The sequence below is a fragment of the Syngnathus acus genome, chromosome 10, assembly GCF_901709675.1.
Source record: "Syngnathus acus chromosome 10, fSynAcu1.2, whole genome shotgun sequence".
NCBI lineage: Eukaryota > Metazoa > Chordata > Actinopteri > Syngnathiformes > Syngnathidae > Syngnathus > Syngnathus acus.
Window position 1 is genome coordinate 9,635,942 of NC_051095.1, and position 14,059 is coordinate 9,650,000.

At 41.6% G+C, this 14,059-nt stretch overlaps 2 protein-coding genes across 2 annotated transcripts; both read left to right on the forward strand.

Moving 5' to 3' along the window:
* The first annotated feature begins 186 nt into the window (after positions 1-186).
* Positions 187-3,876, forward strand: fnta (farnesyltransferase, CAAX box, alpha). The gene is made up of 9 exons (XM_037262279.1): positions 187-366; positions 664-749; positions 1,081-1,195; positions 1,370-1,474; positions 1,623-1,749; positions 2,051-2,199; positions 2,397-2,459; positions 2,646-2,835; positions 2,904-3,876. The coding sequence occupies exons 1-9, from the start codon at positions 245-247 to the stop codon at positions 3,051-3,053; spliced, it is 1,107 nt and encodes a 368-aa protein (XP_037118174.1). The 5' UTR covers positions 187-244; the 3' UTR covers positions 3,054-3,876.
* A 3,786-nt stretch (positions 3,877-7,662) lies between these two features.
* Positions 7,663-9,934, forward strand: LOC119128831 (transmembrane protein 271-like). The gene has a single exon (XM_037261643.1). It carries the CDS (start codon positions 8,291-8,293, stop codon positions 9,077-9,079), a length of 789 nt encoding a protein of 262 aa, XP_037117538.1. The 5' UTR covers positions 7,663-8,290; the 3' UTR covers positions 9,080-9,934.
* The last annotated feature ends 4,125 nt before the right edge of the window (positions 9,935-14,059 follow it).

Here is a 14,059-nt window from a genome sequence, read left to right on the forward strand (position 1 = left end):
TATTCTCTATGTATAAATTAATGGCTTAATGCTGTAACGGAAATCACTTTTCATGTTAGGACAGAACTGCAGTCAGTGGAGTGTTAAATTCATGCATAGGCATCTGCAACGTGAGAAAGTTGACTTTTTTTCAACAGTTTTTCATTTGTACCAAAATTTCCGATTGCAACTTAACTCAACCCGGAAATTGCGTAGTCGCTGTTCCTTCCCCAAGCATTGTGATTGACAAGCTAACAAGTTAGCAATGTCGGGGATTGAGGATTATTCCAACGATTCTGTGACATTCAAGGATGATAACGAGTTTAATGTAGAGGCAGGAGACCACGTTGACGATGAATTTGATATTCATCGATATACTTTTTACAGGTATTATTTCGTTACAGAAACGTAGTTGGGTCCAACTAGCTACCTCCTCATTTAGTTCAACCAAATGCAGCGTCCACTTCTTAATGTGAATGGAAATATTTGGGGGTCAAGCAGCAATTTGTATTTTGCATTTATTTAGTACACAAGTCACTGAACAGCTTTAAGTGCACTATTTATAAGGTGTTTTTTTTTTTAACTTTTTGATTGCTGTAATCGTGTTTAAATCTAATCTTAAACATGATTTTTCTTATTAATTTTAAATTTGTCAACTGCCAAAGTTTGTGTTGTGTGTTTCAGAGACAGGAAAGAGTGGGCTGACTTGGAACCTGTTCCTCAAGATGATGGACCAAACCCTGTTGTCAAGATTGCTTATTCCGAAAAGTGTAAGTTTGGTCAAATGTTTGGCTTTTTTGGTGTCTGACAAAGTTTTGAAAAGCTGTCTGCAACATGGCTCTGTCAAGTTCCCAAAGATTTACAGTGCAGTTAAAAAGCATATTTCCTCTTTGCTTGTCTGTTAGCAAGTATATTTTGTCTCACTTAAATGTTTACTCAAATGAAGCCGATTGGCAGTTTTAATATCTGGCAGAAAACCCCAAAAAATTCATTTCTAAGTAACCTTTATTTATTGAATGGAAAACTATTCCAAGATGTCACCCCGCACCACTTTGTCCATTAACGTGTCTAATATTTCAAGCCGTTTGTGTTTTTCAACAGTCTCAGATGTTTTTGACTATTTCCGTGCCCTGCTGAAGAATGACGAAAAGAGTGAACGAGCTTTCGCCTTGACAGCAGACGCGATTGAGCTGAACGCTGCAAACTACACAGTGTGGTGAGATCACAGTTTGAATTTATTTTTTGTAATTACCGTAGCCTCCATTTTTAAATAGCACACTGTGATCGTTTTCTAAAGGGTTGTTCATTTGTAACACTATCCTAAAGTCATGTATTTTGAAGTATTTTTTGGCATAATAATAGTTCTGTACTGTTGTGTGGAAACGTGCAGGCACTACAGGCGGGTACTATTACAAGCGTTGTCAAAGGATCTGAGGGAGGAAATGAGGTACATTACAGCCATCATTGAAGATCAACCTAAAAACTACCAAGTTTGGTGAGTTAAGTAAGAAGTGGCAGACCAATTAATGCTTCAACGGAACATTTGTTTGTACTAAATAAACTAATCCGTTTTTAATTCAGATTTTGCAGTTTTGTTGTATTTTTATGGAGCGAATCAGCAAGCAAGTTGTTTTCGCTTCCAGGCATCACAGACGTATAGTGGTCGAGTGGTTGAATGATCCCTCAGAGGAGCTGGAGTTCATTGCAGACATCCTCAGCCAAGATGCAAAGAACTACCATGCCTGGCAGCACAGACAGTGGGTCATCCAGGTTAGTTGTGCTACTTGTGTTCTGAAAATTTGACTACAAAACAAAACCCTACACTGAAAGAACAGCTGAACTTTATTTGGGGTCAATCAGAGACATTTTAAATGGTGACATTTGTGGATGAGTTAATGTTGGGATAAGTTTTTATCCAATATTTCTTTGTCTATGACTCACTTTTTATTATGGAAAGCTGGCAGATGAAGAGATACAGATTATCACGCACATTTGGAAGAGTCGAAATGTACCAACGTGCTCTAACATTTTAGTTTTATTTATATTTTTCTACCCCTCATCAAACTTTCAGGAGTATAAACTGTGGGACAACGAGTTGGAGTTTGTGGAAAATCTCTTGGATGAAGATGTGAGGAATAATTCTGCTTGGAACCAGAGACATTTTGTCATCACACACACGACAGGGTTCTCAGATCAAGTCATTCTCGAGAGAGAGATTGAGTAAGTGTGGCACTTTTGCAGAAAGCTTCTTCAGATCACATCTTTCTCAGAAACTGTCAACAGTCATCGCATGTGTATGACAGAAAACCGAAAACTATGAAAAACAAAAGGCATAAATCTCAAGTGTTGTGTTATGTTTTGGAAATGGTTGCTTCCTAGTTGACTTAATGTTCCTTTTATTTGTATTTTCATGTAAGATACTGTCTGACCCAGATCAAAAAGGCCCCCCACAATGAAAGTGCGTGGAACTATTTGAAAGGGTAAGGCATTAGCCAACAAAAGTTCATATATATATATAAAAAACAACAACAACTCAGGACTGCTTTGTGAATCAAGATTTGACTCCATATGATTGATTCACAATTTGTCTGAGTGTGTCTTAAGGAAGTGAAGTGGATACATAAATCTTTATTTCTGACTGATATTGGTTTTTGTTTCTCCTTCAGGATGCTTCAAGACAGAGGTTTATCGTCCCAGCCCGGGCTGCTTGAGAAAGTCCTGGTGCTAAAGGAGACGCGTTCTTCATCTTACCTTCTCGCATTTCTCTTTGATTGCTACGAGGATGCTTTGGAGAACGGCAGTCAGAAAGGACAATCGGAGGAAGACCGAGTGGACACTTTAAAAAGCGCTCTGGAAGTAAGTCATTTGACTGGCTAGTGTTACTTTGCAGTCTGAGACCTGCGTATTTGTTTTTCTCTTCCAAGATTTGTGAACTGTTAGCCGAGGAGAAGGACACCATCCGCAAGGAGTATTGGCTGTTTTTGGGACGCTCTTTAAAGAACAAATACGGATCAAGTGAGCCAGTTGACGCTGAACTTCCGTCCCTGGCGGCTGAGCAGCAGGAGATGAACTAGATGCCCGAGTCCCACTCCACTCCCATTCATTTTCACTGTACTTTGTTGTTGTGTGTATTGCCACTTCCCCCCCCCCCAACAAGTGTTACAGTTGGTCAAGGAGGGAAAGGAATGAGAACGATGGATTAGATACAAAGCAGATATGTGTAAAGTCCTTCCTTCAAAATTCTGCACAGTCAAGCTTCATTCATGTAGTTCTTTTTTTCATTTGGCTGTTGTTGGTGCACTTTTTAAAAAAAAAAACAAATTAAATTCTGTTCAAGTGACATGTTACTTAAATCCATTGTCTCACTTCTTTCCGTTCTTTGCTGGTTCAGTAAAAAGAAGGTAAGGCAGCTTTATCTGAACACTATTTGTTCTGCTTGCTCCTCTGAGTCGTGCCCATGCGGCAAAAGTAACCCTCACAAACACATTAGTACTCAGCAACATGCCCCAAACGCTAAATCGATTGACTTGACTTCATCCAGCTGTTTTCTTCATTTCAACGTGTGCTCCCCCTCTGGTTTTGAACTGAATACAGCAGACTGCGTGCTTGCTACAACAGCACTCCTGCTTCTTGGCTCATTTGTACACATCGTCAGCATTTACATAGAATTACCAGATGGTGTGCTGACCTGTGAAAAATCGCTTTTGTACGACAAACCAGGTAGTAACTGTTCACTTAAAAGTATTTGGTGTTTAATAAAGCAGCCGGATCAACTTCATCTTTATGTGGGGACATGAAGCATCAACGTGTGTGCTGACAGCGCTCTCTGCTGGTTGAATGTTGAAGGCTTGCTGTATAATTGAAACGCTGTACAAAATAAACCGAAGTGAGACTTTACCTTTTGTTTGTGAGATGAATGTATCAAAATAGAAGTGAATGAGAAGATATTCTATCCGTATTTATTTTTTCCCAGGGGAGTGGGGGGAAGCTATGATACCTCAGGGGCTCAACAATAGTGATGTGCATTCCAGTTCTTTTAAGTGAACTGAATCTTTAGAATCGGTTCACTCAAAAGATTTGTTCAAAAGAATCGTTCGCTGCACTTTCTTATTTATTCATTCTTTTTTTTTACCTCGTGTAGTGTACCTATTGAAGTGTCCATGAGGTGTACCTAATCACAGGCCACTTCATTAGGGAAAAAGCTTAAGTGAAAAGTGCCACACCCGCCCTCACCCCCACCTCCCGATTGGCTGTTTGATCTGTGACGTCATTCGGACACTCCATTAGGTACACCGCCATTTTCAGGTGTACCTAATCACTTGGCCACTTCATTAGGGAAAAATCATGGTCAAAGCTTAACTGAAAGTGAAAAGTGCCACACCCGCCCTCACCCCCACTTTCTGATTGGCTGTTTGATCTGTGACGTCACTCGGACACTCTATTAGGTACACCGCCATTTTCAGGTTCGTTGATGGTATTATACCAAATGTGTTTGAATAAAAGGTTGGGAAAAAATCCGTTACGCCGACATTTGTTATTTTGGGGGACACCAACTCATAACGTAAAACACATTGTCATATAAAGCAGTTAACCAAATGTCTGATTTTTATGTTTTAATCGGCGAATATGAAAACAAGGAATAAAACACCAGACAAGTTTTAACATGAATATGCATACACGTTATTTAAAAACTACTCTAAGTGTTATAAAATCAAGATTACCCAAAGAGAAGCATAATCTCCCCGTTGTTGCTTCACGGCGCATCCCTTCATGCAATAAAGTTAGCCGTTAGCTTGGAGAAAACGTGCATAAAAGAAGTGGTGTTTCAGTGAGTTGTTCTTTCTTTCCTTGGCAAATCGTAAATCTACATTCTGGCTTACATAGTTAACGCCACGAGACGCAACACGTTTACTGATTGACCTGCTAATGCACGAGAAGGCAGTTCACTCATTGACTCGTTCGCGAACGGGAAAGTCAGGATTCGTTCCCTCACTGATCCGTTCTCGCGATGAACTGGAAATGCAAATCGTTCACTCACACATCCGTTCAGTTGGTGAACAGGAAATGCGATTCATGGCTCGTTCGTGAACGGGAAGTTACGTCATTTTCTTCTTCGTTTTGTTTTACGGCGAGGTGGCACCAGCTTCAATGCGCATTACCGACACCTACTGGTTGAAGTCATATGAACTGAAAAAGAACGAATCACTTTCGTTTAAAATTCTGGTTAGGGTTTAAAACTCTGGCTAGGGGTTCAAAGTAGGGTTTTAAATTAGGATTAGGGTTTCAACCTAGGGTTTAAAACTGGTTAGGGTGTCAACCTAGGGTTTAAAACTCTGGTTAGGGTTTTACCCGAGGGTTTGGATTTACAACTAGGGTTTCAAATTAGGGTTAATGTTTCAAACTAGGGTTAGGGTTTTAAGCTAAGCTTTGATTTTCTTGTGTCGACTTTTTTCATAGCTACATGGTACTCATCATCACTTGCGTATCTGCTCTCATGTTACTAATGAGATGCTCCAAAACTCTGATGATCATTGGCCTAACTGTCAAATTACCACCATCATCATTGTCTACGGATAGAGTTCCCTTGAAATGCACTGTGGAAACTTTAAAACCATTAAGCAATGACATCTATTCATCCTCTTAAAGGCGTAGCTGAACAATTGCAGTGATGGCACTGGATGGGGAGAAATGCACTTTGGATATTAATCTTGTTTCTGCATCGTCTGCTTCCTCAGACCGGTCTGTCAGTGCCTTGCAGTTGACTTATAATTGGCTTCAATATTTCTCAGCATAATTGAATGAAATGATAGTGATGTCAAGAGACCCAACACTGCTCAAGCCTGAAATCTTTTTCATTCAAGTCACCTTGAATAAGGAAAAGAATGTCGACCTCTATTTTACTTTATTTTTTACAAGTTATTTTTACCTTTTGACACTCATGAGGGCAAATTGGTAAGATGTATTAGCGGGTAGCGATGTTGACTTGTGGTTACCACAACTCGGCATGGACTGGGTTCGGCTAACCCTAACCAGGCGACTGTGTGAGCATCTTGATGAGCTTCGAATGACTTTCAAAGGAAGATTTGAGTTCATCCAACGGATTCACAGCGGCGAGACCTGCTCATGTGACTTTCCTCGCCATGGCCTGTTGCTGCTTAGTGAACCGCGCCTGACAATCATCCGTCTTTCGAGTATGAATGGGCCTCACACTGACATAGTATCGAAGAGGTACGGTATGCCACGCTTGTCCAATTTATCACATGATTGAATACGGCCATTTTCACAGAATTTAAGTCGTCGCTCCAGGCCGACGGCGACTGTTCTTTTACTGAAGCTATTTTCAACCCCTTGTCTGTTCCAAGTTTATTTGAAGAGTCCTTATTCACTACAAGGAACAACAAAAGTTGAAACTTGAGTATTGACTATGTACTTGTTACCAATTGATTGATGCTCCCTGAGCAGCATGCGGTATGACCAACATTTGGATTTTATGTGACAATACTTTCCCATTGAAAAAACGTCAGGGTTCCCCCGCTTGAACTTTTTGAGCTTGAAGGTTCTATGCCTGTTACTGTATGTTTATATTAGTGGAGTGGAAGTACACATTGTTTGGTCACAGCTAGGCCAGATAGCAAAGAAATGTTAAATGTATCTCTTGATGGGTGAGAAGGCCCTAATACTGTTGACTTTGTTTAATTTGGAAGCATTTATAGATTCACTTTTTCATAGTGTCTCCTTTAAGACATTAGCTGGTGTGCAGTCTGTCTAGACAGGGAGTTCCCAGTCTCTAAGTGGGATAGGCTGCAAATCTGAATTGATTTTTTTTTAATACTTTCATCTGTTAGGTCCAGTGGAGAGCCCAGCTACTATTTTGTACTGACAAACATATTGAGGCTGCATCATCATCTCTTTCTCGCAGCAATGTGATGATTTATGCACATATCTTTCTGCATTGATCTGGACTAAGTAGAACTCCTCCTGCCAATAATCGACCTCGTAATAACACGAGAATCCTCCTCACTTATATCTGTTCCACAGAGAAATGCTTTCTCCTACACACACACTAATGGTTTTAATAAAGCCAATGATGGATCATTTGGATGGAAAGGAGTCGAGCTGGCCAAGTTTTGATTCAGGCATTGCATTCCAGCACCACGGACAGCACTTTTGAGCTCAGAGAATCCATCAGACTTCCAGCATTATGGTTGTATGATGTGCAAGTGCAGAAACAATTGACAAATCACAATTCATGTCTTATAGTCTTTGTCTCCAGGGAAGCAGCAGTACCATAAAACAGATTGAAGCCTCTTTTTGAAGATATGTTCAGTATGCCGCGCTCTGCTTTCGTGAAGTTGAGTTCATGAGAGCTTGCATCTTTAAAAACTTGTCAATTGGCTCATATGTCAGTCGAGGAACTGCCAAATATTTTGAATGGTATATGTAAAATAATACTATACTCAATGACATTAATGAAATAAGGGGTAGGTTAGGCAACAGGTGGATTTCCCCCCCCCCGAGACGTCAAGTCAAGTTTTTATCGGTGCAACTTAACAAACAAAAAAATTAAACTGTTTCAAAAACCTGATGTGTTAGAACAAACCGAAGACACTTTTTAAAATTAACATCAAACTACATTCAAATGTGATTTTGACCAGTTTTATCATTCATAATAAAAACCATGACTAAATATTCAACAGACAGGGGCTTACTGCTGACCAACTGTTATAGATGGATGCAACAATAACACTTCAAATACGTGAATTTTAAAAAGACGTAATACATTTTGAAAATAAAGTATAGGGGGTCTCAAAGGCGCCCACAATCTTTGTGTTTTATTTACATCCGCACAAAGCAGCCTTCACAATACAGAGACATTTGAAACATTATGCAAATAACGTGGAGTCCACAGCACCTGTGGCATAGGTTTTAGAAAATGGACACACACGCACACGCACATGCACGCGCCCACACACGGCGCACCCCCGCAGCCAGCCCACTCTTTGATGAGGATGCAAAGGGTCCGAACTTTGCGGGGATAAGCGTTGATCAATGCTCGCGAATGGATTATCGACGGGGCGGTAAGTGCAAAGCGGGCCATGCCTTCCTGGCATGAATTAACATTTCAACCATTCCCGTAAAAGCGTCGGGAATGCAGAGAGACGCCACAGCGGCGCGAACCGCCGCCGAACCGGCCGATGAGAAGGACCGGCTGACGATGGCCGACGCCGACCGGGGTGCTCCCGGACCAGACGGAGGATGAGGTCGGCTGCCAGCGGAGAGGGATTGAGAGCGGCAGCAGAGGTGGAATATAATGAAGTTGAGTGGGAAAGGACTCTGCGCCGTCCTGTCCAGCACCCTCCTCTTCGCGTGCGCCCTCTGCGAATTTGTGCTCGGATTAAGATGCGTCTCGCTGGGCTCCAGAGTCAGGGAACACTTTCACCTCGGCGCTGCAGCCGGAGCCTTCTACTCCGGGCTGCTCCTCGGGAGCGGCCAGGTCCTCCTGGGCGCCGCGCTGCTCTGTTGCACGGGGAAGCCGCGCGGCCGGAATTTGGTCCTCTTCGGGGTTGTGATCTTCCTTCTGGGGGTCCTCACAGCCTTCTCCGGAGCCGTGGTGGACGGGGACACCGCTTCCCTGGTAGAGAGGAAGTATTCCCACTACTGTGTCCTTTCGGGCCAGGTGAGCCGCGCCTGCGAGGAGCTGAGGGAGTACCAGAGAAGTTTGGTCATCTCCTCGGTGCTCAGCACGCTCGAGTGCCTCCTGGCTCTCGCCAACCTGGTGCTCATCCAAAGGTACAAAGCGGCTCAGTTCTCCAGGAACAGGCAAGTTCAGAGGCACAGCTCCGGGCCCATCATCTTCAGCGAGGAGCGGGACTCAGCGGACTTTCAGCCTGTGTCTTATATCAATTTAGCCGTTTTGAGCGTGTTGGACGAGAGCGGCGGCGCGGAAGTCCAGCGCGGAGGGCACCCTTCCATCGAGCTGCCGGGATACTCTCCCGCAGACCCGGAGCTCAACCACAGCTTCCCCTTCTCCTACCCGCTGCCCAGTGAAATGCCGCCGGCTTATGAGGACATCTTCCCCGCAGAGGCACGCAACACATAGCCGAGCCGCTGTGGAACAACCACCGGAGGGGACATTTTCTTCCAGTTGCCTGCTACACTTTGCATTCACATCGCCGTCACACTATTGACGAGCAACAGGCTAAAATAAGGCAATGCAGGCACATTAAGACCAGCAGCTTGCACTTCAGTTTGTGTTGGAATATTTGCTGTTCAGATTTATATTCGTGAATAAAAAGTATATTTAACCTCATATCGTGCACACTGAACTTTCCAAAAACACATTATTGACATTATTATTAGTTTTAATTTGAGTTTTTAACATGCAGCACTGTGGTCAAATCAGCTGCTTTTTTCTTTTTGTTGTTGTTGCAGGAATGTAGTAGGGATGGAGAACTTTAAATACTGGCAAAAGTACCCCTTTACATGAAAGAACAAAAACTAAAAATAAGTACATTTTATACGCAAAAAATCAATTATGATGTTGTTCATCAGCTGGAACTGAGGCCTTTGTCAAATTGGATGGAATTCTGAACATTTCCAATAACCCGATAGCATTACAACAGAAAAGTCAGGAGAAGTCTACTAGAACATCTGAATTTATTGATGGTGAAAGAAAGAAAGAAAGAAAGAAAGAAAGAAAGAAAGAAAGAAAGAAAGAAAGAAAGAAAGAAAGAAAGAAAGGTGTCATTTTAACAGGGGTATGTAGACTTCTTATAAACCCGTCTAAAAGAACTATGCTTTCAAAAGGCCTCAGACTGTTTTGTTGCTTTGACGAGGAATTTCAAGAAGTATTTAGTCATAAGTCATAACGCTCATCCTTTTATGCTCACTACATGGCGATCCGTCTGCCAGATAAATGAAAGAAAAATCTCTTTTTCCCAATGTTAAAAAAAAATATATAAAATCGAGCGCCACCTCAGGAATTGCCTTGGGGAGATAATCCAGGGGAAGCATGGCGGAAGACGCTGATAATGTCGAAATAACAGTGAGTTTAGGCACTTTCGAAACAAAGTACTCACAAATGAGCAGCTGTCAGCAAGAACTTTTCACTTGGGATGCCTGTGTTCACTTTTTGTGGATATTAATCCATTATTGATGATGGGAGAGTTGCGTCAAGAAATCTCAAAAGATTTTCAATGGGTTGATCCTTGCTGTCTCGGAAGCTACCCGGAAGAAAAAGTCAAAGAGACGGACGGAAAAGATGGAATTCATAACGATGGCAAAATGATACACAGTAATCCTCTCACCATTATGACTATGTGCAAAAAGTGAAATCTATGATCTGGAAATAATCTATAAAAAGCTGCTAGGCTGTGATCACTTGCCATCAGTTGATCCAAAGAAGTTTTTTAAAGAAGGTTTTTCATTTACATGCAATGCATTTGCTCCCGATTTTATTTAGGCTTAGTTTTCTTCAGGCATTTTGATTGTCACGTTTTTTTTTTCATGCCACGAATAAGGAAAATACCGATTTTCAAAATAGGATTTACAAACAAATATATTCACTTCCAAGTCCGACTACAAAAAGTATCATGACTGGCCCCATCTTTTAAATTGTGTAACTACTTGATGTACAAGCAAAGTCCTGTTCTTCTGCTTTCTAGGATTTATCAGCGACTGCAACATTGTTTCGCTTTAGCTTCAACACAACGGCCCGTCTATTTGCGTTAAAATATTCATGTGATCCAATTGGGCTGCCAAAACACAGTATACTGCATTCATTTATTTGAATTTCCAGTGCGTAATTATGACAACTGTGCTCTATAGATTAACTGCCAGCCAGTGCCAATGTGATTTCATTGGAGGCCTTCGAGCCTGGACGAGAATATTGAGTGTGCTCGATCAAGCGCTTTATTATTTACAGCTCCGAGAGTGAGCATATTTTATTGTAAAGTCAAATTCGGTTTCACAAAGTTGGATCGCAGAATTAAAGTACGAGTTGAGCGTAGGTGCACACCCTCTGGGCACAAATTGATAAAGCGAATTTGTCATTACTTAGCTGAGTACGTGCTGAGATTTTGTTGCTAATGTCGTTGTAAAAGTTTACACGCGTGCGCGCGCACACACACTCGCAGTCTATTATCATAAAATCAGTGTTCGTTGGGCCCAAGAGGCTATTCTCCGCCTGAGGGATCTTTAGTTGGATTGTGTAGCTGCATTAGTGTAATGAGCCTCTCGCTCTGGTCACAAAAGGCAGCAAATCGCTGATTTGCAACTCTCAACGTCCTCACTCAGAGGCGTCTGAGGAGCGCAGATCCGCACAAGTGATGGCGCTGCAGAAATTTGGAAGAATGATGAATGTTGAGATGTTGCAAAGAGGGCTGAGGAAGTGACATCAAAAGTCCCTGGCGATCCCGGAGACACCTTGTAAATCAGCGTGTGTGTTATCACGTTGTCACTGAACGCTGGAATGGGCGAGCACTGCTCAGGCATCAGGTTCTCTTTCAGAGGTATACGTAAATTTAATTTAATGATTATTACTGAGGAGAAATTTGCTCTGCGTGATCCTGTGAAGTGCTGACAAAAACAGGTACGCTCAAAATTGAGTGAACCTATCTCGAGGGCAACATTCTTTTTTTTTTTTTGCATCGCACTTGTAATGGATCTTAGGAGAGAACATAGAAACATATTTTGAGTGTCTAGCAGGGGGGAAAAAAACTGCTGTCTATACTTGCGGAAACAAAATCAATATCCCTAAAAGCCTTTTATCAGACATGCATCCATTTGTCTGTGTTCCATCCTGCTGCAACATGAAGAAAGCTTCAGTGGTTTTTAAAAGCCAAACAATGAGCCCTTGCTGACCAAAATGGGTTTTGTTGCTGATGTACAAGTTTCAACCTGCAAATTTTTATTAGCAAGCATTTATTGGCAGAGATGCTGACGTTTAGGATTTAGAAGTTCCTTTGAGTGAGGAGGTGTTTAAGAGCAACACTGTTGGTTTCAAAAACATTTTGGCGTAAGGCTATGTGTTGTACACAAACGTGGATATCTGGGCAACATTTTGCCATATTTGACAATGCCCAATGAATTTCCAGTTGTACTTTTTCTAGATGTAAAAAGCAGGATTGCAACGAATGACATTTGATCATTTTCAACCAAAACTCTTCAAAATGATTGAAAATTAAAAATTAGGAAAACTAGACTGCACTAAATTGCTTCCCGTTTCATTCTTCTTTCAAATTTACATTGTCTCAAACGAGTGTGGTGCCATCTAGTGGTCAACAGTGGAATCACAGCCAATAGAAACAAGAATTAGACCAAAATATAAAAACAAGATTAAATTGTGTCAGCTTCAGATGCCACAATTACACAATACAAGGCGATGAAAAGACAGCAGTAAAGCAAATCATTTGTGGTTTTTCCAACATTATTTGGGCAGTGATTCGATATGTTATTTTTTGTACAAGACAGACAAGAAGGACACAGACCTATTCATTCAACAAATATTGTTTTCACTATGTAAATGCTAAACATCTCTGGTGTCTTTTGTTATTTCTATTTTCCCAGCACAATCCGACTGGGCAAAATGGCATGTTTTCACTTTTCATGTCCTTTCTTACCTTTGCTTCAAGGTAATGAGAGTTTGTTTATGTGTGCCTTTGTGGTATACCCGACAAACACAATCGTATATCACTTCTATTGCTGTGAGTCCATCTGTCCTATGGGCATATAAGCCTGGCCTTGCAGCCTCCAGATTATTGATGAGTGTTGCCCTGTTTACCTGCGGAGGACTTAAACCATCTGTCTGGGATAGAGTACACGGTCAGAAACAACGGCTACAACAGGTGCCCATGTTTGTTCTCTTTTTGTGATGTACCCTATAGGCTTCACAGTTGAATCCCAAGGCACAAAGTACAAATAAGTAATACAAAATTAAGGGTACAAACAAGTTCTAGGCCATAATAAATGCCTTTGGAAAGAGGCCAAAAAGCAGTTTAAACAAAGCGGAGCTCTAGAACATTGACGGGCAACATGTTGTTGACATGAAACCGAGATTTCTGAGAAACGTTAACATCCTGGTTAGTTCTGTTGACAATCTGCATGTTGAAAGAGTCTCTATAATGCCATAAAATGAATCATGTCTGATAGCATTTCTATGTTCTTCTTCTCTCGTGGAGACAAACAGTACGCAAAGACTGCCATCTAGGTGTCAACAGTGTAATTACAACTTCAAACTGATCAAAGTAAAAAAAACTTTTTCTGAGCCTGTCTGGAAAACAATCTGGAGTCATCATCACATTGTAAATGGTCATATTCTAGTAAATGTATGCAAGCATTAAGTTTGCAAGCAAACAAACAATCACTACTTTCTTGGAATGAAGAGTGAGCCAGAGATGCAGTGCGGGGAGGGAGAAGAGAAGGAAGCACTGGCAAAGTCTGCAGGCCCACCAGTGAATTGGGCGTTCATCAGCAGCAGCGTGTGCAGCAGAGCCAGCTGGAAACTTGTAATAACCTCTTTGGCTTGCCGCCATCCACCATTTAGCAGACAACTCCTGGAGCATCAGAGTGCGGCTGAGGTAAGGTCGTTCTCACAAGAAAACTCAAACTCAAACGCACAACTTCACTTTCAGACAACTAGTCTCCATTTCACATCAAGTAAATTTATTTCAGTATTCAAAACTTCTTTTTGTGGCACCTTTCCTGTGTAAATCCAATAAAGGTTGGGAAACACTGCTGTGCGACAGAACGGTTTTCATGCAGCACTGCTTGTATGAAAGCATGATTACTTTTATGGAAATGGAGTTTGTGGCACCGCCTGTTTACAATGTTAACGCGGCTTGGTTCACATGCAGTGATTATTTCGCAGGTTTGATTTCACCTTGTGGCAATAAAGAAGTTGAGGGTTTGAGCATCTGTTAGTAGCAAAGGAGCCACCTCGGAAGCTCCTCCGAGAGGCCGAGCGATTATTCTGGGCTTTGTGAGGTCATTAAACTTGATTATCTTTTGGCAGGCCAACAGATCCGCAGACAGCCTTGGTCAAAGAGGTTTTGTTTTACTAAAACAGTTTTGATATCTGAAC